The following is a 26,500-nucleotide window of genomic DNA, read 5'->3' on the forward strand; positions in this document are numbered from 1 at the left end:
ATATCTCAAAGGACTCCTCAGGTTACAATGAGACCGTCCCCTGATCTAAACCCGAAGCAAAATCGCCTTAATTCCTCCCAAATTCATAATTCATGGTGTCATAATAGTCGGTAGTTTGCAGTAGTCTGTGGTCTGTGCAGCCCTTTGAGACTCCTTGTGATTAAGGGTGTCACAAATAAATGGGACTTGACTTGAGGTTTTTGAGTTTTTCCTTGCCCTCATGCAGTTTTAGATCAGGGGATGGTTTCATAATAGTCTGTAGTTTGCAATAGTCTGTGGTTTGTGCAGCCCTTTGAGACTCCTTGTGATTAAGGGTGTCACAAATAAATGGGACTTGACTTGAGGTTTTTGAGTTTTTCCTTGCCCTCATGTAGGTTTTAGATCAGGGGATGGTTTCATAATAGTCCGTAGTTTGCAGTAGTCTGTGGTCTGTCAAGCCAGAAATTCCCTTGTTTAGGTCCCAACCAATGTTCCCTGTCATTTTCCTTCCGGTTCTGAGCGTCCACACAAAGTCGGTGAGCAACGCTTGAAACAACAGTGAGCAACAGCAATCCCCAGTGTGGCAACTAAGTCATTATGAAACATGTCCAAAACTTGACATCAAGTTACATTTTGCCGAGTTTCCGGCTTATTGAGTCGGTTGCACAATACAGAACTGTACTTAATCCCATTTTTGAGTGGAAGTACAATGTTGGCAACAAGATTCACTTGATATCATTGGAAATGATTGGAATGCAACACAAACTTTTTCTTCTTTTTCCCTGTTTTTTAATTCCTTTAAAATAAATCTCATTGTGTTTATTTTTTCCTAGCTGTTACTTTTGTCTTTTTCTTCTCTATTTACTTTTTTTACTTTGTTTCTTTCTTTTCTTTTTTTCTGGCTTTTTTCTAAAATTTTTCCTTCTTTTTTTTCTCTTCCTTTTTTTTTATTTTTTCTCAGCTTTTCACTACTTTTTCATTTTGGTATTTTTTTCTTTTTTTGTTCTATTCCCCCCCCCCCCCTTCCTTTAAGTCATTTTTTGCACAATTTTACATAATATTTGGTCAGGTAGGGATGAAAGAAGCAAAAACAACCCGAAGAGCCGTTTGGGACCCGAAAGAGCCGGTTCTCTTTAGTGAGCCGAGCCGAAGAAGCCGGTTCTCGAAAAACTCTACCGACTTTACTCAACTTCATTCTACTTCAACCTTGACTTCAAAATACCGCATTAAGAACACAACATCAGGGGAACCCGTGTATTTTTACACTCATGCACTGTAACTTTGACTTAATTAGCTTCTTAATTAGCAATTTTAAGCCCTGATTTTTGTGCGCTGGCTAGATTTTCTTATGCGCTGAGAATGTGCGAGCAGTGCGCGCAGCTTAGAGGGAACATTGGTCCCAACCTCCATGAAGATGTCAGGGGGAGGCCCTTCTTGAACATGCTGAATGACTTCAGACAAAAACAAGATCTCAAACATCTGAAACAGTGTTGTTGTGTTCTTGGGAGAGATTTTCCTGCCGTTGTCCTTGGGGTTGGCAACATCCTCCTCCATTATCATGCCACACCGTAATGCAGTATGTTCGAATGCTCTCCACTCTGGCTTTGTCAAAGGACACCAGCAGCTGCTGTTTCAGATGATTTTTCCTGAGCACTCTCAGGAAATGGAGTCATGGAAGGTGAATTATGAATTTGGGAGGAATTAAGGCGAATTACATGACAGGGAGCAAAATCGGACGACTGGAAACATGAGGAAAATCGAACCCTCATCTTTGCTTTTCCTACCCGGTAAAAACTCTGTCGAGCGAGAAAATTCCTTATCTACGTCCCCTTCCCAGGAAGTTGTCAAAGGTGGGAGTTACAGACATTGTTTTGTTGACTTTTCTCCGCTCCTGGGTTCGGCGTCTTCTTCCTGTTCACAGCTTGACTTCATGAAAAATTCAAAAGCAGGCACAAGACTCTCCGCCGAGATCATAAAGCTCCTCCAAATCGATAGTGATGGCTCACCGCCTTCCGGGAATTGCCGTTCGTGTCCTGTCTTCACCTGCGCGTAGAACAAAAACACAAAAAAAACGACATAAACGCTTTTATGTTCCGCTGACGTCTTCGCTGTCTGCTTTGATTTGGACGTGGGATGAAAGAGAATCCGTTAGCTAGTAGCGCCTCTGCGTCGCCCAACGCTACGACTCCCTGCCAATTACTAACTGCTGCAAAATGGAGGACGACTGGATGACTAATTGATCGGATCGAGCGCTAAAGGGACACCGCGTTTAACTCGGCCCGAATCGTAGGTCGGGTAGGGTTACTTTAACTGGATTACTTTCAATGACTTTTGGATGACTCCAATAGCAAATATGCTAATAAAAGACAAAGGAAATGAAATATGAATCAAATGATGACTCACAACACGTGGTAAGCTTCTCTGCTGGCTTTGATCCCTATAAGGGGAATTAGCATTTTAGCACAATATGCATGTTCGGCAAAACCGGATTAATTTCAATGACTTTTGGATGACTCCAATACCAAATATGCTAATAAAAGACAAAAGAACCGAAATAGGAATCAAATGATGACTCACAACACGTGGTAAGCTTCTCTGCTGGCTTTGATCCCTATAAGGGGAATTAGCATTTTAGCACAATATGCATGTTCGGCAAAACCGGATTAATTTCAATGACTTTTGGATGACTCCAATAGCAAATATGCTAATAAAAGACAAAAGAAACGAAATAGGAATCAAATGATGACTCACAACACGTGGTAAGCTTCTCTGCTGGCTTTGATCCCTATAAGGGGAATTAGCATTTTAGCACAATATGCATGTCCGGCAAAACCGGATTAATTTCAATGACTTTTGGATGACTCCAATAGCAAATATGCTAATAAAAGACAAAAGAAACGAAATAGGAATCAAATGATGACTCACAACACGTGGTAAGCTTCTCTGCTGGCTTTGATCCCTATAAGGGGAATTAGCATTTTAGCACAATATGCATGTCCGGCAAAGCCGGATTAATTTCAATGACTTTTGGATGACTCCAATACCAAATATGCTAATAAAAGACAAAAGAAACGAAATAGGAATCAAATGATGACTCACAACACGTGGTAAGCTTCTCTGCTGGCTTTGATCCCTATAAGGGGAATTAGCATTTTAGCACAATATGCATGTCCGGCAAAACCGGATTACTTTCAATGACTTTTGGATTACTCCGATACCAAATATGCTAATAAAAGACAAAAGAAACAAAATATGAATCAAATGATGACTCACAACACATGGTAAGCAAAATAATATACGAGGTCCCTGTTTTTCAGCACTATATTTAATATTGAGTGTTCTTGTGATCATGTAGTATGTTTGTTGTATTTCTGTAGAAGTATTTTTGAGTGGACACACAAAGTGAACCACTCTTGGGGGCCCCCTAGTGGTTGCGGGGCCCTAAGCAGTTGCTTAGTTTGCTTATGGTTGTAGCTGTAGCTGCAGTAAATGTTGAATCGCCTTAAAATAGTTATCGAGGGTTGGATTGATTGAGTCTATTGAAGGCCTAGGTGTGAAATGCACGGCCACCACTGAGTATAAGCCAAAATCTGAGAGGCTAGGATTTAAGCTAACCCGGAGCCAAAACAGAAAGCTATTCATAGTCAGGGTTGGGTAGGGTTACTTTAACTGGATTACTTTCAATGACTTTTGGATTACTCCAATTCCAAATATGCTAATAAAAGACAAAAGAAACTAAATATCAATAAAATGATGACTCACAACACGTGGTAAGCTTACTCTCCTGGCTTTGATCTCTTTGATCTCCGGCAAAACCAGGGTTGGGTAGGGTTACTTTAACTGGATTACTTTCAATGACTTTTGGATGACTCCAATACCAAATATGCTAATAAAAGACATAAGAAAACTAAATATGAAACAAATGATGACTCACAACACGTGGTAAGCTTTCTCTCCTGGCTTTGATGTCTTTGATCTCCGGCAAAACGAACATAAAATGCAGGGTTGGGTAGGGTTACTTTAACTGGATTACTTTCAATGTCTTTTGGATTACTCCAATACCAAATAGGCTAATAAAAGACAAAAGAAACGAAATATGCATCAAATGATGACTCACAACACGTGGTAAGCTTTCTCTCCTGGCTTTGATCTCCGGCAAAACGAACATCAAATGCGACAGAAACAAAATGAAAATAAATCCAACATCATTTTTGCCGTTCCATGTATTCCGTTACTCCCCAAGCCTGCACAAAATTGAGTCATTTTATTATTAATAAATGGGACTTGACTTGAAGTTTTTGAGGTTTTCCTTGCCCTCATGTAGGTTTTAGATCAGGGGATGGTGTCATAATGGTCCGTAGTTTGCAGTAGTCTGTGGTCTGTGCAGCCCTTTGAGACTCCTTGTGATTAAGGGTATCACAAATAAATGGGACTTGACTTGAGGTTTTTGAGTTTTCCTTGCCCTCATGTAGGTTTTAGATCAGGGGATGGTGTCATAATAGTCTGTAGTTTGCAGTAGTCTGTGGTCTGTGCAGCACTTTGAGACTCCTTGTGATTAAGGGTGTCACAAATAAATGGGACTTGACTTGAGGTTTTTGAGTTTTCCTTGCCCTCATGTCGGTTTTAGATCAGGGGATGGTGTCATAATAGTCTGTAGTTTGCAGTAGTCTGTGGTCTGTGCAGCACTTTGAGACTCCTTGTGATTAAGGGTGTCACAAATAAATGGGACTTGACTTGAGGTTTTAGTTTTTCCTTGCCCTCATGTAGGTTTTAGATCAGGGGATGGTGTCATAATAGTCCGTAGTTTGCAATAGTCTCTGGTCTGTGCAGCACTTTGAGACTCCTTGTGATTAAGGGTGTCACAAATAAATGGGACTTGACTTGAGGTTTTTGAGTTTTCCTTGCCCTCATGTCGGTTTTAGATCAGGGGATGGTGTCATAATAGTCTGTAGTTTGCAGTAGTCTGTGGTCTGTGCAGCACTTTGAGACTCCTTGTGATTAAGGGTGTCACAAATAAATGGGACTTGACTTGAGGTTTTAGTTTTTCCTTGCCCTCATGTAGGTTTTAGATCAGGGGATGGTGTCATAATAGTCCGTAGTTTGCAATAGTCTCTGGTCTGTGCAGCACTTTGAGACTCCTTGTGATTAAGGGTGTCACAAATAAATGGGACTTGACTTGAGGTTTTTGAGTTTTCCTTGCCCTCATGTCGGTTTTAGATCAGGGGATGGTGTCATAATAGTCTGTAGTTTGCAGTAGTCTGTGGTCTGTGCAGCACTTTGAGACTCCTTGTGATTAAGGGTGTCACAAATAAATGGGACTTGACTTGAGGTTTTTGAGTTTTCCTTGCCCTCATGTCGGTTTTAGATCAGGGGATGGTGTCATAATAGTCCGTAGTTTGCAATAGTCTCTGGTCTGTGCAGCACTTTGAGACTCCTTGTGATCAAGGGTATCACAAATAAATGGGACTTGACTTGAGGTTTTTGAGTTTTCCTTGCCCTCATGTCGGTTTTAGATCAGGGGATGGTGTCATAATAGTCTGTAGTTTGCAGTAGTCTGTGGTCTGTGCAGCACTTTGAGACTCCTTGTGATTAAGGGTGTCACAAATAAATGGGACTTGACTTGAGGTTTTTGAGTTTTCCTTGCCCTCATGTCGGTTTTAGATCAGGGGATGGTGTCATAATAGTCCGTAGTTTGCAATAGTCTCTGGTCTGTGCAGCACTTTGAGACTCCTTGTGATTAAGGAAGGGGATCGCAAATAAATGGGACTTGACTTGAGGTCCAGTCTCAGGGGCGGGCGCCCTGTCCTCAAGGCCACCGAAGGCCACAAACAAAAAATATATAATAACAATAATTCTCATTGGTCCCCGTGGTGAAAACAGACCATTTTTCTGGTGTCCATCATACAAAGGGTCTTTGACCCTGCTGCTAGTGGGGGGAGGGGGGGTTCTTTTTGTGCGTACAAATAGAGTTTGCGATAACCTCGACCCCTTTTTAATGTCAAAACGTTGGCATCTATGCATCTCACTCCACGGGCTGTGTTTGAGTTCCCGGAGTTCACCAGCAATGTCATAACCAGGGTTGGGGAGGGTTCCTTTAACTTGATTACTTTCAATTACTTCTGGATTACTCCAATACCAAATATGCTAATAAAAGACAAAAGAAACTAAATATTAATAAAATGACTCAATTTTGTGCAGGCTTGGAGAGTAACGGAAGACATGGAATGGCAAAAATGATGTTGGATTGATTTTCATGTTGTTTCTGTCGCATTTGATGTTAGTTTTGCAGGAGATCAAAGAGATCAAAGCCAGGAGAGAAAGCTTACCACCTGTTGTGAGTCATCATTTGATTCATATTGAGTTTCTTTTGGCTTTTATGAGCATATTTGGTATTGGAGTCATCCAAAAGTCATTGAAAGTAATCCAGTTAAAGTAACCCTACCCAACCCTGGTCATAACCCGCATCTCAAATCTCATCCAATCCATAAAAATGCCTCCATTTTTTGCTCCTGCTTCTTTGACACCCCAACTGCGATAATAGTCTTTAATAGGACTTGGGAACACGCCAATGACGTGACCTTTGAACTCACCCAATGGAGCAGCTAAGGGGGGTTAAAACAGGGGGGTAGGCTCTGTGACAGTCCTCAAACCAGGGGTGATTTTAGGTTCAGAGCTTTGGGGTCTTGCTGAGCACCCGGAGTGTTTGGATGGTTATTCACTTTTTTTACATTTAAATAAGAAATAAATGGTCAAATTAATAAATCATCCACCTATGTGTTCTCAAACAGAAGCTGTTTTATGAAGTCAAGTCATGTTTATTTGTGAGGCCCATAATCACAAGGAGTCTCAAAGGGCTGCACAGACCACAGACTATTGCAAACTACAGACTATTAAGACACCATCCCCTGATCTAAAACCTACATGAGGGCAAGGAAAATCTCAAAAACCTCAAGTCATGTTTATTTGTGACACCCTTAATCACAAAGAGCCTCAAAGGGCTGCACAGACTATTGCAAACTACAGACTTTTAAGACACCATCCCCTGATCTAAAACCTCCATTAGGGCAAGGAAAAACTCAAAAACCTCAAGTCATGTTTATTTGTGACACCCTTACTCACAAAGAGTGTCAAAGGGCTGCACAGACCACAGACTATTGCAAACTACAGGCTATTCTGACACCATCCCCTGATCTAAAACCTACATAAGGGTTAGGAAAAACTCAAAAACCTCAAGTCTAGTCATGTTTATTTGTGACGCCCTTAATCACAAAGAGCCTCAAAGGGCTTCACAGACCAAAGACTATTGCAAACTACAGACTATTATGACACCATCCCCTGATCTAAAACCTACATGAGGGTCAGGAAAAACTCAAAAACCTCAAGTCTAGTCATGTTTATTTGTGACACCCTTAATCACAAAGAGCCTCAAAGGGCTGCACAGACTATTGCAAACTACAGACTATTATGACACCATCCCCTGATCTAAAACCTACATGAGGGTAAGGAAAAACTCAAAAACTAGACAGCATTTATTCAAAATAAATAAATATTGAATTTTAAAAAAAAACGCTTTCTATACAAAGGTCCGATAGAATTTTTTCATTTAAAGATTTTTTTTCAAGATTTATTTTACTTTATTTTATTATATATCAATAAAAATGGTTATTTATTTTTTTCAAATGATATATGATTGATATTATAAATAATGGTCGCGTATTCGTTAGCTTGTATGCTAAATTTGTGAACAAACAAAAATATGGGCCGGTGTTTTCATTCTGAGATTTTTGCGATTGTCGTTGTTATGTCCTGCACGGTTGTCATGGCGCCCAGCTGGCCCCGCCCCTTGACACCGGCTGAGACGTATTTTCCCGATTCATTGTTTACCCTTGTTGAAGACCTGTTCAAGCCTGTTTAATCTAAGTAATGCCTAGATTGTAATTTTGCCTGCCTTTGAGCCTGCTTTGTTTTGTTTTTGGTCCGTTTGTGTGTTGGACAACTTTTCTTTCTCAATTAAAGTGACAAAAAATAAAGAGAAAAGAAAAAAGGAAGAAGGAAAGGAAGAAAGATAGAAAGAAAGAGTGAAAGAGAGGAAAGAGAAACATTGATAGAGTAAGCGAGAAAGGAAAAAGAAAGAAAAAGAAGAAAGGGAAACATTGAAAAAGAGAGAGGGGAAAGAAAGGGAGAACGAAAGAGCAAAAGAGAAACATTGAAAAATAGAGAGTGAGAAAAGAAGAAAATAACGGAGGAAAGGGTGAAAGAAAGACAGAGTGAAAGAGAAAGAAAGGAGAGAAAAACATTGAAAGAGCGAGAGAGAAAGGAAAAAAAAAGGAAAAAGAAGATAAACATTGAAAAAGAGAGAGAGGAAAGAAAGCGAGAAAGAAAGAGCAAAAGAGAAACATTGAAAAATAGAGAGACAGAAAAGAAAAAAATAACGGAGGAAAGGGTGAAAGAAAGAAAGAGTGAAAGAGAAAGAAATGAGAAAAAAACATTGAAAGAGTGAGAGAGAAAGGAAAAAGAAAGAAAAAGAAGAAAGAGAAACATTGAAAAAGAGAGAGGGGAAAGAAAGGGAGAAAGAAAGAGCAAAAGAGAAACATTGAAAAATAGAGAGACAGAAAAGGAAAAAATTACGGAGGAAAGGGTGAAAGAAAGAAAGAGTGAAAGAGAAAGAAAGGAGAGAAAAACATTGAAAGAGCGAGAGAGAAAGGAAAAAAAAGAAAAAGAAGAAAGAGAAACATTGAAAAAGAGAGAGGGGAAAGAAAGGGAGAAAGAAAGAGCAAAAGAGAAACATTGAAAAATAGAGAGACAGAAAAGAAAAAAATAACAGAGGAAAGGGTGAAAGAAAGAAAGAGTGAAAGAAAAAGAAATGAGAGAAAAACATTGAAAGAGTGAGAGAGAAAGAAAAAAGAAAGAAAAAGAAGAAAGAGAAACATTGAAAAAGAGAGAGGGGAAAGAAAGGGAGAAAGAAAGAGCAAAAGAGAAACATTGAAGAATAGAGAGAGAGAAACATTGAAAAAGAGAGAGCGAGAGGAAAAAAGGGGAGAAAGAGTGAAAGAGAAACATTAAAAAATAAAGAGAAAAGAAAAAAGAAGAAGGAAAGGAAGAAAGATAGAAAGAAAGAGTGAAAGAGAGGAAAGAGAAACTTTGAAAGAGCAAGCGAGAAAGGAAAAAGAAAGAAAAAGAACAAAGAGAATCATTGAAAAAGAGAGAGGGGAAAGGAAGGGAGAAAGAAAGAGCAAAAGAGAAACAATAAAAAATAGAGAATGAGAAAAGAAGAAAAGGAAGACGGAAAGGAAGAAAAATAGAAAAAGAGAGTGAAAGAGAGGAAAGAGAATCATTGAAAGAGCGAGAGAGAAAGGAAAAAGAAAGACAAAGAACAAAGAGAAACATTGAAAGAGAGAGAGAGAGAAAAGAAGAAAATAACGAAGGAAAGGGTGAAAGAAAGACAGAGTGAAAGAGAAAGAAAGGAGAGAAAAACATTGAAAGAGCGAGAGAGAAAGGAAAAAAAAAAAAAAGAAGAGAAACATTGAAAAAGAGAGAGGGGAAAGAAAGGAAGAAAGAAAGAGCAAAAGAGAAACATTGAAAAATAGAGAGACAGAAAAGAAAATAATAATGGAGGAAAGGGTGAAAGAAAGACAGAGTGAAAGAGAAGGAAAGGAGAGAAAAACATTGAAAGAGCGAGAGAGAAAGGAAAAAAAAGAAAAAGAAGAGAAACATTGAAAAAGAGAGGGGAAATAAAGGGAGAAAGAAAGAGCAAAAGAAAAACATTGAAAAATAGAGAGTGAGAAAAGAAGAAAAATAATGGAGGAAAGGGTGAAAGAAAGAAAGAAAGGAGAGAAAAAACATTGAAAAGAAAGAAAAAAAGAAAAAAAAAAAGAAAGAAAGACACAGCCCCCAGCAAATGAACTTCCTGCTTCCCAGTCCGTTTCGTGACAGTCGTTCCTTTTTTCTCCTTTTCACGCCTTCTTCTTCTTTTTTTCCCCGCGGCGTCCTTGAAAAAGAAATCCGAGAGAGGCACTCGAACGTCTCATTGAATCCAAAGGCTACTCGAGCTTTTTTTTTCCAGTGCTCCATTTCCCCTCGTTTGGGTCCTCTCACGCGGACCCTTCTGCATCACCGCCCACCGTCTTTTGCGCTCGACGCTCTCCGCATTGATGGAGCGTCATTAGCCGGCAATCTTCTCCCTCCTTCAGCATCCTCAACGACCTTCCCCCGCCCACTCTTCAAGGTCACGGAGCTCTCTCTCGAAAGCGCTAGCTGGCACGAGTTAGCATCCTTGCGGCTAACAGCGTGCTAACAGCCTTAGCGTGTGATCCCGAGTGTCGCAAACAACCAGCGGGTTGCCTTGCACCGAAGGCGGGGAGATGGAGCAGAACCGGATCCAAGGGAACAGATGGAGAACCGGTTGTTTCCTAGCAGGGGTTGGCTAACCTCACAGGAAGTCACAGATGTTGACCACACTCGCTTTTATTTACCACTTAGATCAGGGGTGTCAAAGTCATTTTAACTCGGGGGCCACACGATAGAAGAAACATTCTGTCGGGGGCCGGACTAGTAGATAAAAGAGAAAGAAAAAGAGATAAAGAAATAAGAGAAAGAGGGAGGGAAAAGGAGAGAGAGGGCGGGACAAAGAAAGAGAAAGTTATGAGAAACAAAAGAGATAAAAAGAGAAGTCGTGAGAGAGGGGGAAAGAAAGGGAGAGGAAGAAAGAAATTGAAAGAGAAAGAGAAAGACAGAAGGAGAGAAAAGAGAAAAGAAAGCGCAAAGGGTAGGAAGAGAGGAAGAAAAAAAAGAGAAAAGGAAAAAAGGAAGTGAGAGCAAAAGCGGTTAAAAGACACAGAGAGAGAAAGAGACAAAGAGCAACAAAGGAAGAGGAAAAGAGACACGGAGAGTGAAAGAGACAGAGACAGAGTAGGAGAAAAGGGGTGGAAAAAAAGAGAAAGAGAGAGAGAGAGAGAGAGCACTAAATGGGCAAACAAGGAGAGAGGAGGAGAAACAAAGAGAAAGAAGAGATAGAAAAAGACAGAAAGAACATGAGATAGAGAGTGACAAAAAGTGAGAAACAAAAAAGAAAACAAGCAAGAGGACTGAAAGAGAGAGAAAGGGAGAAGGAGAGAGAGAGAGAGAGAGAGAGAGTGAGAGAGAGAGAGAGAGAGAGAGAGAGAAAGAAAGAGAAATAAATACAAGTGCAGGGTCTTTGCTCGAGGCACCTGGCTTTAGGAACATCAAGTTGACATATTTCAACCTGCAGCTCGTTCTTCTCTTGCGCTTCTCTGAGTGTCGTCTCGCGGGCCGGATTCAATCCCTTAGCGGGCCTGATCTGGCCCGCGGGCCGCCTCTTTGACACCTGTGACTTAGATCATTTTAAAGAGACAGTGTAATATTTAGTGCCTCCTAGTGGTCATTCAGCAAAAAAAAAACATTGATTTGAATACTAGGTCAAAAAAATGATGTTAATTTTATGAAAAATCCTCGGTGAAAAAATGTGTATTTCTTTCACGTAGTGGAAACCCTGCATAAGAAGTCGGTGATATTTTTGTCTGGCATCTTGCTGTTCTGCTGTGCTCTTGGCCCTGGTTTTCATTCGTATTTGACAGTACTGTACCATCTACAGGGTTGGGTAGGGTTACTTTAACTGGATTACTTTCAATGACTTTTGGATTACTCCAATACCAAATATGCTCATAAAAGACAAAAAAAGGGCATCACAGCGACGCAGTGGTTAGCGCATGTGCGGCACAGTTCATGTCTTGGGAACCTCCTCAAATCCAGCTCCAGACTTCCTGTGCGGAGTTTGTATGTTCTCCCCGTGCTTGCGTGGGTTTCCTCCGGGCACTCCGGTTTCCTCCCACATTCCAAAAACATGCATTTCAGATTAAATTGTCCCTAGGTGTGAATGAGCGAGTGAGTTGTCTCTCCCCGTGTGCCCTGTGATTGGCTGGCAACCAGTTCAGTGTGTCCCCTGCCCACTGCCTGATGAGTGCTGGGATGGGCTCCAGCACCCCCGCGACCCTACTGAGGATAAGCGGTGTAGCTGATGAGATGAGATGAAGACAAAAGAAAGTAAATATGAATAAAATGACTCAATTTTGTGCGGGCTTGGGGAGTAACAGAATACATGGAAAGGCAAAAATGATGTTGGATTTATTGTCATTTTGTTTCTGTCGCATTTGATGTTCGTTTTGCCAGAGATCAAAGAGATCAAAGCCAGGAGAGAAAACTTACCACGTGTTGTGAGTCATCATTTTGTGAAAAGTGATGTCTCGGGGACTCGCATGTTCAAAAATCTATGTGTCCCAACAGAGATCTATGGGTCCCCAAAATTTTGTGTTATAGAGGTTGACATTGTAAATCGGTGACAAATATAGAATATAAATCTGTATATTCATTCCGTTTTAATCATCACAGTTTATTGATAATACAAATCAGTTATCACTTCAAGATTGTTCAGTTTACAACAATATTGTACATTATACAAAATATTATTGCTGAAATATTTATATATTCATGCAGTTTTAATCATCACAGTTAATTGGTAATACAAAGCAGTTATCACTTCAAATTTTTCAGTTCATATATTCTTTGTGGTTGGCTGTCCCGCCACAGTTGTAATGCCTTCTCAAAGTCCAATCCATGATCATCCTCCTCATAGCGTCACCAGGAATATAACTGAGTCCATTTTGGCAGAAAAGTCCTTTTCTTGCTAGGAGTATTCTTTTGTTTATTTTCTTTCGTCGAATCGTTCGCTTCAACACGCGTGTTTTCCTTGCCTTCGCGGTCTTCCGAAGAATTTCTCCGCCGTTTTTTCTTGCCGGAATGATTGCGGTTGTTACCACTTTCTGCGTTATGTTTCGACTTATTACCGACACTGAAGAAATTACCGATTTTGTGTTGATTTGCACCTAATACCAACCGTTTTTTCGGAGGCATTCTTCTCTTTCACTCGACAACCGCCACAACAATGACGTCATCTCGAAGCAACGAGATCTCGTTTGCTGAGATCGGCGCGAGACCAAAACAACAATGGCGGATCTGCCTGACGAAAAGTTTGGAGTGCGGTAAATCTTTGTTAAAAAAATGATAATGACAATTTGGTGTCAAAAAAGTTGTGTCCCGGGGACGCAGGTTCATTTGACACAATGTGTCCCCAGCAAAAATAATGCGTCCAGGACGCAGGGACGCGGGCAAACCAGAACACTGAATAGCTGCATTTATTGAAAAGTCACGCATGCGCAGTACATTACATCTCATCTCATTAGCTGCACCGCTTATCCTCATTAGGGTCGCGGGGGTGCTGGAGCCCATCCCAGCAATCATCGGGCAGTGGGCAGGGGACACCCTGAACTGGTTGCCAGCCAATCGCAGGGCACACCGGGACAGACAACTCGCTCGCTCATTCACACCTAGGGACAATTTGGACCGGCCAATTCACCTGAAATGCATGTTTTTGGAACGTGGGAGGAAACCGGAGTGCCCGGAGGAAACCCACGCAAGCACGGGGAGAACATACAAACTCCGCACAGGAAGTCTGGAGCTGGATTTGAACCCACGCAGGAGGTTCCCAAGACATGAACTGTGCCGCACATGCGCTAACCACTGCTAACAGGTTAAAAAAGTTTATTTCATAGCGAGTTAATTTGTAACATGGGAGTCTGAGAAATACACAATAACTAAAATTAGCTTACTTTACAGTTTTCTAAATGGGTGCATTTAAAAAAATTAAAAACGAATATTCCATCAATTTCGGAGTCAACAGCTGATATTTCTGAATATAAGTCGTTTGACTACTGAGGTACCACGTAACTGTATTTCCATCTCTTTGTTGTTAGCAGTGTTCTCGTTTGCCTGCGTCCCTGCGTCCTAGACGCATTATTTTTGCCGGGGACGCATAGACTCAAAACTTTTTTGACACCAATTTGACATTATTACCCGATAAAGTTTTTTTTTTTAATCAAAGATTTACCGCACTCCAAATTTTGTTGTTTTGGTCTCGCGGTTCGAGTTTTCGTCCGCACGCCGATCTCCGCAAACGAGATCTCGTCGGTCCGTCTCTTTTTAGAGAAGCGGCTTTTTCGGCTCAACTCATCAAAGAGAGCCGGTTCTCAAACGGCTCACTTGCTTTGATGCATTATATTAAATTCTCATCTCATCTCATCTCATTAGCCGTACCGCTTATCCTCATTAGGGTTGCGGGGGGGCTGGAGCCCATCCCAGCCATCTCCAGGCAGTGGGCAGGGGACACCCTGAACTGGTTGCCAGGCTAAGAAAATTCCACTTAATTATATTTGAATGTATTTTTCCTTCTACAGTGAACGTCCAAGCGACTTCATTTTTTAATTTTTTTTATAATAAACCTCATTCATGTCGAGCAACTCAGGATCTCACAACAAAATGTTCATTAACAATATATACGATATAAGGAAACACATGTACAATATAACATGTTAAACTACATAAATAAACATGTTTGGAAAAAAAAAGAAGATTTTTTTGTATTTTGGAAGGGAAAATACAACAGTTTGTAAGGGCATGGAGCCCTGGAGGTTGACAGGAATGAGTATGCCTCCGAAAAAACAGTTATTATCAGGCGAAAATCAACACAAAATCGGTAATTTCTTCAGTGTCGGTAATAAGTCGAAACATAATGCAGAAAGTGATAACAACGGCATTAATTCCGGCACGAAAAAACGGCGGAGAAATTCTTTGGAAGATCGCGGAGGCAAGGAAAACACGCGTGTTGAAGACAAAAGAAAATAAACAAAAGAATATAGATTCATATAATTATTTCAGCAATATTATTTCGTATAATGTACAATATTGTTGTGAACTGAAAAATCTTGAAGTGATAACTGATTTGTATTACCAATAAACTGATGATTAAAACTGAACGAATATATAGATTTATATTATAAATTTGTCGCCGATTTACGATTTCAATATAACACAAAATTTTGGGGACCCATAGATCTTTGTTGGGACCCATCGATTTTTCAGCATGCGTGTCCCCGGGACACATCACTTTTCACAGGTCAAATGAACACTGTGTTAGGACATTTTGTCCATCTGTTCAGATTGTCCATATGGGCCACCGTACTTATACACTTCATTATCCAAATGCTATTCCATAGAATCTTTTTTACAGTTCATCTATTTAAAAAGCAAGTCTAGGTCGACCACATGGCACACAATGGTGTTCCTCCTGTCGTGACACATGGAAACCCCCCGGCCCTCTATAAACCCGGCCCCCCTTTACGAACCGGGCCCCCCATTTTAACTTTGGTTTTCTATTATATTCCAGAAAGAAGAACAGCAGGAGGGCCGCCAGAAAACAACTCCCTCTGGAAACCGTCATGGCTGACCTGCGACGACAGCAGGAGAGCGGCAGGAGGCGGAGCTGGCATAAGCTCCTCCTCCTTTTCACCCTCCTATCGGTGGTGGCCCCGCCCACCCAAACCACCGTCCACATCCCCTCCAACTGTGAGTAGAGATATCGTCTCCTTCCCCGTTCGCTGAGCTAATTCAATCATGTGTCGGCGGCAAAACGTGTAATTACCGGACTATAGAGCGCACCTGATTATAAGCCGCACCCACCACATACCACATTTTAAGAGGAAAACCGATTTTGTACTTACACAAGCCGCACCTGTATATAAGCCGCATGCGCCCGCATTAAAGAATGTAACACAAACACAAAATCAACCCAAACCCGACTTCAAGTCCCGCAATTGAAACTAAATGTCCTTCATTAAAGTCCACAGTCCAAAAATCACAGCTAGCAAAATAAACGGCAAATGATACCGGTATTTAAGGTTTGATGCAGACCTGCAGAGTCCGGCTCCCGTTGAAAGTAATCCAAGGAAAAAAAGTGTATATTTCCAAAGGTAAGGGTGGAAAAAATATATATCTACTATTGTCCGCCACGTCTGTCTGTTCCTCACCTTTACCGGTCACCCCGCGTTTGTTCCGCCCCTCCTTTTTCATTCACCCGTGCAAAACATATCAGAATAAGCGTCCAAAATAAATACAAAAATATACATTACAAAAATATACAGTTGCAAATACATATATTTTACATGGGTTACACATATTTACATAGAAAGACGGTACACCGAGAGAGTTTTCAAAGCTTTATTAATAATGATATAACTTTCATCCCAAACGATGCCTGTGACAGGGCAGTTAATGCTAGCAACACGCTAGCAACACGCTAGCAACACGCTAATTTCATTTATGCACAAGCCAAGAAGTTGCAGTCTTCCTCGGCGCATATATTCCACCGGTCTAAACCTTTTGTACTCGAGCACCGCTGGCAGCCGTCGGAAAGATTACATAAATTGGCCGCATCACTGAATAAGCCGCAGGGTTGAAAGTTTGGGAAAAAAGTAGCGGCTTATAGTCCGGAATTTACGGTAATTATATCGAGCGTCGTTATTGTGCTGAAAACTGCAGCCCGGTTCGTGCGTCTAATGACGTTTTAAGCCATCTCGTCGGGGAGGATTGATTGGTCGCGCTATTGATTGCTTTGCTCCGTCAGATTGAGGAGCAATTTAGCAACAATGCACAACAAAATGGGTGATCATTTTGATTCTATTGTGTTTAGTTTTCCTCAATGCCACGGGGGTTATGTTGATATGCAAGGCAGTAATCGGAATGGAATTGGAATATTGGATGTATTTCAAGTACACAAATGTACACAATAGTCAGGGTTGGGTAGGGTTACTTTAACTGGATTACTTTCAATGACTTTAGGATTACTCCGATACCAAATATGCTAATAAAAGACAAAAGAAACTAAATAGGAATCAAATGACTCAATTTTGTGCAGGCTTGGGGAGTAACGGAATACATTACATTAATACATTTATTTTCATTTTGTTTCTGTCGCATTTGATGTTCGTTTTGCCGGAGATCAAAGAGATCAAAGCCAGGAGACAAAGCTTACCACGTGTTGTGAGTCATCATTTGATTCATATTTTGTTTATTTTGTCTTTTATTAGCATATTTGGTATTGGAGTCATCTAAAAGTCACTGAAAGTAATCCAGTTAAAGTAACCCTACCCAACCCTGGTTTTGCCGGAGATCAAAGAGATCAAAGCCATGAAAGAAAGCTTACCACGTGTTGTGAGTCATCATTTGATTCATATTGAGTTTCTTTTGTCTTTTATTTGCATATTTGGTATTGGAGTAATCTAAAAGTCACTGAAAGTAATCCAGTTAAAGTAACCCTACCCAACCCTGGTTTTGCCGGAGATCAAAGAGATCAAAGCCAGGAGAGAAAGCTTACCACGTGGTGTGAGTCATCATTTGATTCCTATTTAGTTTCTTTTGTCTTTTATTAGCATATTTGGTATTGGAGTAATCTAAAAGTCACTGAAAGTAATCCAGTTAAAGTAACCCTACCCAACCCTGGTTTTGCCGGAGATCAAAGAGATCAAAGCCAGGAGAGAAAGCTTACCACGTGTTGTGAGTCATCATTTGATTCATATTTAGTTTCTTTTGTCTTTTATGAGCATATTTGGTATTGGAGTCATCCAAAAGTCATTGAAAGTAATCCAGTTAAAGTAACCCTACCCAACCCTGGTTTTGCCGGAGATCAAAGAGATCAAAGCCAGGAGAGAAAGCTTACCACGTGTTGTGAGTCATCATTTGATTCATATTTAGTTTCTTTTGTCTTTTATTAGCATATTTGGTATTGGAGTCATCTAAAAGTCATTGAAAGTAATCCAGTTAAAGTAACCCTACCCAACCCTGGTTTTGCCGGAGATCAAAGAGATCAAAGCCAGGAGAGAAAGCTTACCACGTGTTGTGAGTCATCATTTTATTCATATTTAGTTTCTTTTGTCTTTTATGAGCATATTTGGTATTGGAGTAATCCAAAAGTCCTTGAAAGTAATCCAGTTAAAGTAACCCGTACCCAACCCTGTGAAGAATATCTCTTAACAAAATTCTGAAAGCTTCTTCCGTCTGTTTCCCGGCTTCGACCTGTTTTTTGATCCTGACCACGTCTATTCTTCCCTCCTGGCTTTTGACTGGTTTCCGACCCCGACCACGTTTTTGCTCTCCTGTCCCGTCTACTGACCCGTTTTTCCATTTCCATTTTATTCATATTTGGTTTCTTTTGTCTTTTATTAGCATATTTGGTATTGGAGTCATCCAAAAGTATTGAAAGTAATCCAGTTAAAGTAACCCTACCCAACCCTGATTATATTAGATATTATAGTAAATAAAGCACTATCATAAAAAAGATGGAAGTACCGTATTTTGGGACAATGGGGACGAAGTTTGCAGCAAAAAACATCTTTAATCCAGTTAATTCCAATATTTGGTCTCCAATCTAATTATTCTGATTCAACGCTGAATCATTTTTATCAAATTCTTCTCAAACCTTCCGAAAAATGTTCATATGTTCTCTCTAAAGTCAAAAAACAAGACTTACTCTCTTGCATAAAAACGCAAAATCCCAAAATGGCATTTTGGTTATTCTAGACCAGGGGGCCACACGGTAGAACAAACATTCTGTCGGGGGCCGGACTACTATGATTAAAGAGAAAGAAAAAGAGAGATAAAGAAATAAGAAAAAGAGGGAGGGAAAAGGAGAGAGGGCGGGACAAAGAAAGAAAAAGAGAGAGTGGGAGAAAGCATGAGAAACAGAAGATAAAAAGTCGTAAGAGAGGGTGAAAAGAAAGGGAGAGGAAGAAAGAAATCCAAAGAGAAATAGAAAGACAGAAGGAGAGAAAAGAGAAAAGAAAGCGCGAAGGGTAGGAAGAGAGAAAGAGAAAAGAGAGAAAAGGAAAAAAGAAAGTTAGAGGAAAAGATGTTAAAAAGACACAGAGAGAGAAAGAGACAAAGAGCAACAAAGGAAGAGAAAAAGAGAGACACAGAGAGCAAAAGAGACAGAGACGGAGAGTGGAAGAAAAGGGGTGGAAAAGACAAAGAGGCAAAGAGGAACAAAGGAAGAGAAAAAGAGAGACACAGAGAGTGAAAGAAACAGAGACAGAGTGGGAGAAACAGGGTGGAAAAGAGAGAGAGAGAGAGAGAGAGAGAGAGAGAGAGAGAGAGAGAGAGAGAGAGAGAGAGAGAGAGAGAGAGAGAGAGAGAGAGAAACAAAAGATAAAAAGTCACGAGAGAGGGGGAAAAGAAAGGGAGAGGAGGACCCCAAAAAAATAGTTTTTGGTCCTATTTTTGACATACATGAGGCGCACCGGATTATAAGGCTCTACATCAACAAAACAGTCATATGGGCGGGACAAAGAAAGAAAAAGAGAGAGAGAGGGAGAGAGTGTGAGAAACAAAAGATAAAAAGTCGTAAGAGAGGGGAAAAGAAAGGGAGAGGAAGAAAGAAATCCAAAGAGAAATAGAAAGACAGAAGGAGAGAAAAGAGAAAAGTAAGCGCGAAGGGTAGGAAGAGAGAATGATAAAAGAGAGAAAAGGAAAAAAGAAAGTTAGAGGAAAAGATGTTAAAAAGACACAGAGAGAGAAAGAGACAAAGAGCAACAAGGGAAGAGAAAAAGAGAGACACAGAGAGCAAAAGAGACAGAGACGGAGAGTGGAAGAAAAGGGGTGGAAAAGACAAAGAGGCAAAGAGGAACAAAGGAAGAGAAAAAGAGAGACACAGAGAGTGAAAGAAACAGAGACAGAGTGGGAGAGACAGGGTGGAAAAGAGAGAGAGAGAGAGAGAGACGGGGACAGACAACTCACTCGCTCATTCACACCTAGGCACAATTTGGACCAATCCACTTGAAATGCATGTCTTTGGGCGGGACAAAGAAAGAAAAAAAGAGAGAGAGGGAGAGAGCGTGAGAAAAAAAAGATAAAAAGTCGTGAGAGAGGGAGAAAAGAAAGGGAGAGGAAGAAAGAAATCCAAAGAGAAATAGAAATACAGAAGGAGAGAAAAGAGAACAGAAAGCGCGACGGGTAGGAAGAGAGAAAGAGAAAAGAGACAAAAAGGAAAAAAGGAGCAAAATAAGTTAAAAAGACACAGAGAGAGAAAGAGACAAAGAGCAACAAGGGAAGAGAAAAAGAGAGACACAGAGAGTAAAAGAGACAGAGACGGAGAGTGGAAGAAAATGAGTGGAAAAGACAAAGAGGCAAAGAGGAACAAAGGAAGAGAAAAAGAGAGACACAGAGAGTGAAAGAAACAGAGACAGAGTGGGCGAAACAGGGTGGAAAAGAGAGAGAGAGAGAGAGAGAGAGAGAGAGAGAGAGAGAGAGAGAGAGAGAGAGAGAGAGAGAGAGAGAGAGAGAGAGAGAGAGAGAGAGAGAGAGAGAGAACAAAAGATAAAAAGTCACGAGAGAGGGGTAAAAGAAAGGGAGAGGAGGACCCCAAAAAAATAGTTTTTGGTCCTATTTTTGACATACATGAGGCGCACTGGATTATAAGGCTCTACATCAACAAAACAGTCAGATGGGCGGGACAAAGAAAGAAAAAGAGAGAGAGTGTGAGAAACAAAAGATAAAAAGTCGTGAAAGAGGGGGAAAAGAAAGGGAGAAGAAGAAAGAAATCCAAAGAGAAATAGAAAGACAGAAGGAGAGAAAAGAGAAAAGAAAGCATGAAGGGTATAAAGAGAGAGAGAGAGAAAAGAGAGAAAAGGAAAAAAGGAAGTTAGAGCAAAAGAGGTTAAAAGACACAGAGAGAAAGAGACAAAGAGCAACAAGGGAAGAGAAAAAGAGAGATAGAGAGTGAAAGAGACTGAGTGGGAGGAAAGGGGTGGAAAAGAGAAAAAGAGAGAGAGAGAGAGAGAGAGAGAAAGAGAGAGAGAGAAAGAAATACAAGTCCGGTGTCTTTGTTTCGAGGCACCTTTCTTTGGCAACATCAAGTTGACATATTTCAGCAGCTTGTTTTTCTCTTGCGCTTCTCTGAGTGTTGTCTGGCGGCCGGATTGAACCCCTTAGCGGGCCTGATTTGGCCCGCGGGCCGCCTGTTTGAAAAAAAAAATGTGAGTACTGGAAATGTGCTGCATCCTGATTGGGAATGCAACCCCAAATGCTTTGCTTCCCTAAAATGTCTTTTGTCACTAATAGCTTTGATTTCTTCCTCTTGCTTTGCTTTCCTCCCTGGGAAACACCAAGACCACATCAGTGAGCGTAAGTTCCTTCTGCTTTATGAATGGCCTTTCTTCTCCTCTGTTTAGGTCTCTCTCTTTCTCTGCCTTTTTTTCTTCATCTTTTTTTATCCCTCTCTTACTCTCTCCCTTTCTCTACCTCCCTTTCTACTTCTTTCTCTCGCTGTTCCATTCTCTTTGATTCTCCGTCCCATTCCTTTCTTCCTTTCCGTCCTTCCTTCCTTTCTATTTATCCTCCCACCTTCCTTCTTTTCTTCATTCCTTACTATTTGTCCTCCCACCTTCCTTCTTTTCTTCATTCCTTACTATTTATCCTCCCACCTTCCTTCCTTCCTTCCTTCCTTCCTTCCTTCCTATTCATCCTACTACCGTCCTTCCTTCCTTACTATTTATCCTCTCACTTTCCTTCCTATATATCCTCTCACCTTCCTTCCTTCCTTCCTATTTATCTTACCACTTTCCGTCCTTCCTTCCTTTCTTCCTATTTATCCTCCCACCTTCCGTCCTTCCTTCCTTCCAATTTATCCTCCCACCTTCCTTCCTTCCTTTCTTCCTTCCTTTCTTCCTTCCTATTTATCCTCCCATTTTCCTTCCTTTTTATCCTCCCACCTTCCTTACTTCCTTCTTTACTTTCTTCCTTCCTATTTATCCTCCCACCTTCTGTCCTTCCTTCCTTTTTATTTATCCTCCCACATTTCTTCCTTCCTTACCATTAATCATCCCACCTTCCTTTCTTCCTTTCTTCCTTCCTTTCTTACTTCCTTCCTTCCTTCCTTCCTTCCTTCCTTCCAATCTATTCATTCCTCACCTTCCTTCCTTCCTTTCTTCCTTCCTATTTATCTTCCCGCCTTCCTTCTTATTTTATGCTCCCACCTTCCTTCCTTCCTTCTTTCCTATTTATCATCCCACCTTTCTTCCTTCCTTCCTTCCTTCCTTCCTTCCTTCTTCCTATTTATTCTTCCTTCTTTCTTCCTATTTATCCTTCCTTCCTTCCTTCCTTCTTCCTATTTATCCTTCCATCCTTCCCTTCTTCCCATTTATCCTTCCTTCCTTCCTTCCCATTTCCCATTCCTTCCTTCCTTCTTATGTATCCTTCTTTCCTTCCTATTTATTCTTCCTTCCTTCCTATTTATTCTTCCTTCCTTCCTTCCTTCCTTCCTTCTTCCCTCCTTCCCTCTCTTCCTTCCTTCCTTCCTTCCTTCCTTCCTTCCTTCCTTCCTTCCTTCCTTCCCTCCCTCCCTTGAATGGAGCTATGAGAATTTTTGTCATTAAGGGCTATACAAATAAATGTGACTTGACTCAACTTGTTTTTCCTCTCTTTCCTTTGGTCTCGCCATCTCCCTTCTCTGTTTCTCCATCTCCCGCTCTTCCCTTCTCTTTATCTATCTTTCCTTCCTTCCTGTTTATCCTCCCACCTTCCTTCCTTCTTCCTATTTATCCTCCCAATTTCCTTCCTTCCTTCTTCCTATTTATCCTTCCCTCCTTCCTTCTTTCTTCTTATTTATCCTTCTTTCCTTCCTTCCTTCCTTCCTTCCGTCCTTCCTGCTTCCTATTTATCCTCCCACCTTCCATCCTTCTTCCTATTTATCCTTCCTTCCTTCTTCCTATTTATCCTTCCTTCCTTCCTTCCTTCCTTCCTTCCTTCTTCCTATTAATCCTTCCTTCCTCCCTTCCTTCCTTCCTTCCTTCCTATTTAGGCTTCCATCTTTCCTTCCTTCATGTTTATCCTCCCACCTTCCTTCCTTCTTCCTATTTATCCTCCCAACTTCCTTCCTTCCTTCTTCCTATTTATCCTTCCTTCCTTCCTTCTTCTTATTTATCCTTCTTTCCTTCCTTCCTTCCTTCCGTCCTTCCTGCTTCCTATTTATCCTCCCACCTTCCTTCCTTCTTCCTATTTATCCTTCCTTCCTTCCTTCCTTCCTTCTTCCTATTTATCCTCCCTTGCTTCCTTCCTCCTTTCTATTTATCCTTCCTTTCTTCCTTCCTATTTATCCTTCTTTCCTTCCTTCCTTCCTTCCTTCCTATTTATCCTTCCTTTTTTCCTACTTAGGCTTCCATCGTTCCTTCCTTCCTGTTTATCCTCCACCTTCCTTCCTTCTTCCTATTTATCCTCCCAACCTCGTTCCTTCCTTCTTCCTATTCATCCTTCCTTCCTCCCACCTTCCTTCCTTCTTCCTATTTATCCTCCCTTGCTTCCTTCCTTTTTTGTATTTATCCTTCCTTCCTTCCTTCTTCTTATTTATCCTTCTTTCCTTCCTTCCATCCTTCCTTCCTGCTTCCTATTTATCCTCCCACCTTCCTTCCTTCTTCCTATTTATCCTTCCTTCCTTCCTTCCTTCTTCCTATTTATCCTCCCTTGCTTCCTTCCTTCTTTCTATTTACCCTTCCTTCCTTCCTTCCTTCTTCCTATTTATCCTCCCTTGCTTCCTTCCTTCTTTCTATTTATCCTTCCTTCCTTCCTTCCTTCCTTCCGTCCTTCCTGCTTCCTATTTATCCTCCCACCTTCCATCCTTCTTCCTATTTATCCTTCCTTCCTTCTTCCTATTTATCCTTCCTTCCTTCCTTCCTTCCTTCCTTCCTTCTTCCTATTAATCCTTCCTTCCTCCCTTCCTTCCTTCCTTCCTTCCTATTTAGGCTTCCATCTTTCCTTCCTTCATGTTTATCCTCCCACCTTCCTTCCTTCTTCCTATTTATCCTCCCAACTTCCTTCCTTCCTTCTTCCTATTTATCCTTCCTTCCTTCCTTCTTCTTATTTATCCTTCTTTCCTTCCTTCCTTCCTTCCGTCCTTCCTGCTTCCTATTTATCCTCCCACCTTCCTTCCTTCTTCCTATTTATCCTTCCTTCCTTCCTTCCTTCCTTCTTCCTATTTATCCTCCCTTGCTTCCTTCCTCCTTTCTATTTATCCTTCCTTTCTTCCTTCCTATTTATCCTTCTTTCCTTCCTTCCTTCCTTCCTTCCTATTTATCCTTCCTTTTTTCCTACTTAGGCTTCCATCGTTCCTTCCTTCCTGTTTATCCTCCACCTTCCTTCCTTCTTCCTATTTATCCTCCCAACCTCGTTCCTTCCTTCTTCCTATTCATCCTTCCTTCCTCCCACCTTCCTTCCTTCTTCCTATTTATCCTCCCTTGCTTCCTTCCTTTTTTGTATTTATCCTTCCTTCCTTCCTTCTTCTTATTTATCCTTCTTTCCTTCCTTCCATCCTTCCTTCCTGCTTCCTATTTATCCTCCCACCTTCCTTCCTTCTTCCTATTTATCCTTCCTTCCTTCCTTCCTTCTTCCTATTTATCCTCCCTTGCTTCCTTCCTTCTTTCTATTTACCCTTCCTTCCTTCCTTCCTTCTTCCTATTTATCCTCCCTTGCTTCCTTCCTTCTTTCTATTTATCCTTCCTTCCTTCCTTCCTTCCTTCCTTCCTTCCATCCATCGTTCGAAAAAAAAACCCACTAATCATGCAAACAATGGATTATTTACAACGTGCTTCAGTATTTTTAATCCCGTGTTTGATTTTTTCCCCGTGTTTGTCGTGACTTGGGCAGCGAAGGCAAAAAAATGAAAAATGAAGGCGGACCCCCACCGCACCCCCACCCCCGCCTGAACTTGATTTGATCAGGAAGGGGCTTATTAGCTTTCATTGCATTCCCTCACTCATTTGCTCCCTCACTTACTCCGCCGGTCGATTTATCCCCGGACGGGAGGCTGCATCATGGCTTCTGCTGCCATGGCAACCGTCCCTCCATCCCTCCCCTCGCATCCTCCTCTCCTTTACCTGCTTAAGCTCTTCCTGGCCGCCGTCGGCTCATATCTTGGAAACCGACTCAATTATTTATTCGTTGAGCGTTATGACGGACGCACTTACACGATCCACAACAAAATGCATCCCGAGGACGAGCCAGGACATTATTGGGCGATGGTTTCGCGTGTCTCATCTCATCAGCCGTACCGCTTATCCTCATTAGGGTCGCGGGGGGCTGGAGCCCATCCCAGCCATCTCCGGGCAGTGGGCAGGGGACACCCTGAACTGGTTGCCAGCCAATCGCAGGGCACACGGGGACAGACAACTCATTCGCTCATTCACACCTAGGGACAATTCAGACCGGCCAATTCACCTGAAATGCATGTTTTCGGAACGTGGGAGGAAACCCACGCAAGCACGGGGAGAACATACAAACTCCGCACAGGAAGTCTGGAGCTGGATTTGAACCAGCTCCAGACTTCCTGTGGGGCAGCACGGCGGCGCAGTGGTAAGCGCGTGTGCACCACAGTTCTGAGGTCATGAGATCGAACCCCCTGTGTGGAGTTTGCATGTTCTCCCCGTGCTTGTGTGGGTTTCCCCCGGGCACTCCGGTTTCCTCCCACATTCCAAAAACATGCGTGTCAGGTGAATTGGCCGATCCAAATTGTCCCTAGGTGTGAATGAGCGAGTGAATTGTCTCATCTCATCTAATTAGCTACACCGCTTATCCTCAGTAGGGTCGCGGGGGGGCTGGAGCCCATCCCAGCCATCTCCGGGCAGTGGGCAGGGGACACCCTGAACTGGTTGCCAGCCAATCGCAGGGCACACAGGGACAGACAACTCATTCGCTCATTCACACCTAGGGACAATTTGGACCGGCCAATTCACCTGAAATGCATGTTTTCGGAACGTGGGAGGAAACCGGAGTGGGAACCCACGCAAGCACGGGGAGAACATACAAACTCTGCACAGGAAGTCTGGTAGCTGGATTTGAACCCACACAGGAGGTTCCCAAGAATAAATATATATATATATATATATATATATATATATATATATATATATATATATATATATATATATATACAGGGAGTGCAGAATTATTAGGCAAATGAGTATTTTGACCACATCATCCTCTTTATGCATGTTGTCTTACTCCAAGCTGTATAGGCTCGAAAGCCTACTACCAATTAAGCATATCAGGTGATGTGCATCTCTGTAATGAGAAGGGGTGTGGTCTAATGACATCAACACCCTATATCGGGTGTGCATAATTATTAGGCAACTTCCTTTCCTTTGGCAAAATGGGTCATAAGAGGGACTTGACAGGCTCTGAAAAGTCAAAAAGAGTGAGATATCTTGCAGAGGGATGCAGCACTCTTAAAATTGCCAAGCTTCTGAAGCGTGCTCATCGAACAATCAAGCGTTACATTCAAAATAGTCAACAAGGTCGCAAGAAGCGTGTAGAAAAGCCAAGGCGCAAAATAACTGCCCGTGAACTGAGAAAAGTCAAGCGTACAACTGCCAAGATGCCACTTGCCACCAGTTTTGCCATATTTCAGAGCTGCAACATCACTGGAGTGCCCAAAAGCACAAGGTGTGCAATACTCAGAGACATGGCCAAGGTAAGAAAGGCTGAAAAACGACCACCACTGAACAAGACACACAAGCTGAAACGTCAAGACTGGGCCAAGAAAAATCTCAAGACGGATTTTTCTAAGGTTTTATGG

The 26,500-nt window shown here is 41.5% G+C and overlaps 1 protein-coding gene across 1 annotated transcript in view; it reads left to right on the top strand.

The window, feature by feature from the left end:
* Nucleotides 1–26,500, top strand: part of l1cama (L1 cell adhesion molecule, paralog a) — a 146,282-nt gene that overhangs the window by 64,977 nt on the left and 54,805 nt on the right. The window contains exons 3-4 of the mRNA XM_088329754.1: nt 15,275–15,453; nt 21,046–21,060. Of these exons, the coding sequence (XP_088185880.1) occupies nt 15,327–15,453; nt 21,046–21,060 (142 nt within the window). The 5' untranslated portion in view covers nt 15,275–15,326. The remainder of the gene's footprint in view (nt 1–15,274; nt 15,454–21,045; nt 21,061–26,500) is intronic.

This window comes from Urocampus carinirostris, chromosome 3 (assembly GCF_059441175.1).
Source record: "Urocampus carinirostris isolate Australia breed hairy pipefish chromosome 3, RoL_Ucar_1.0, whole genome shotgun sequence".
In the NCBI taxonomy this organism is placed as follows: Eukaryota; Metazoa; Chordata; class Actinopteri; order Syngnathiformes; family Syngnathidae; genus Urocampus; species Urocampus carinirostris.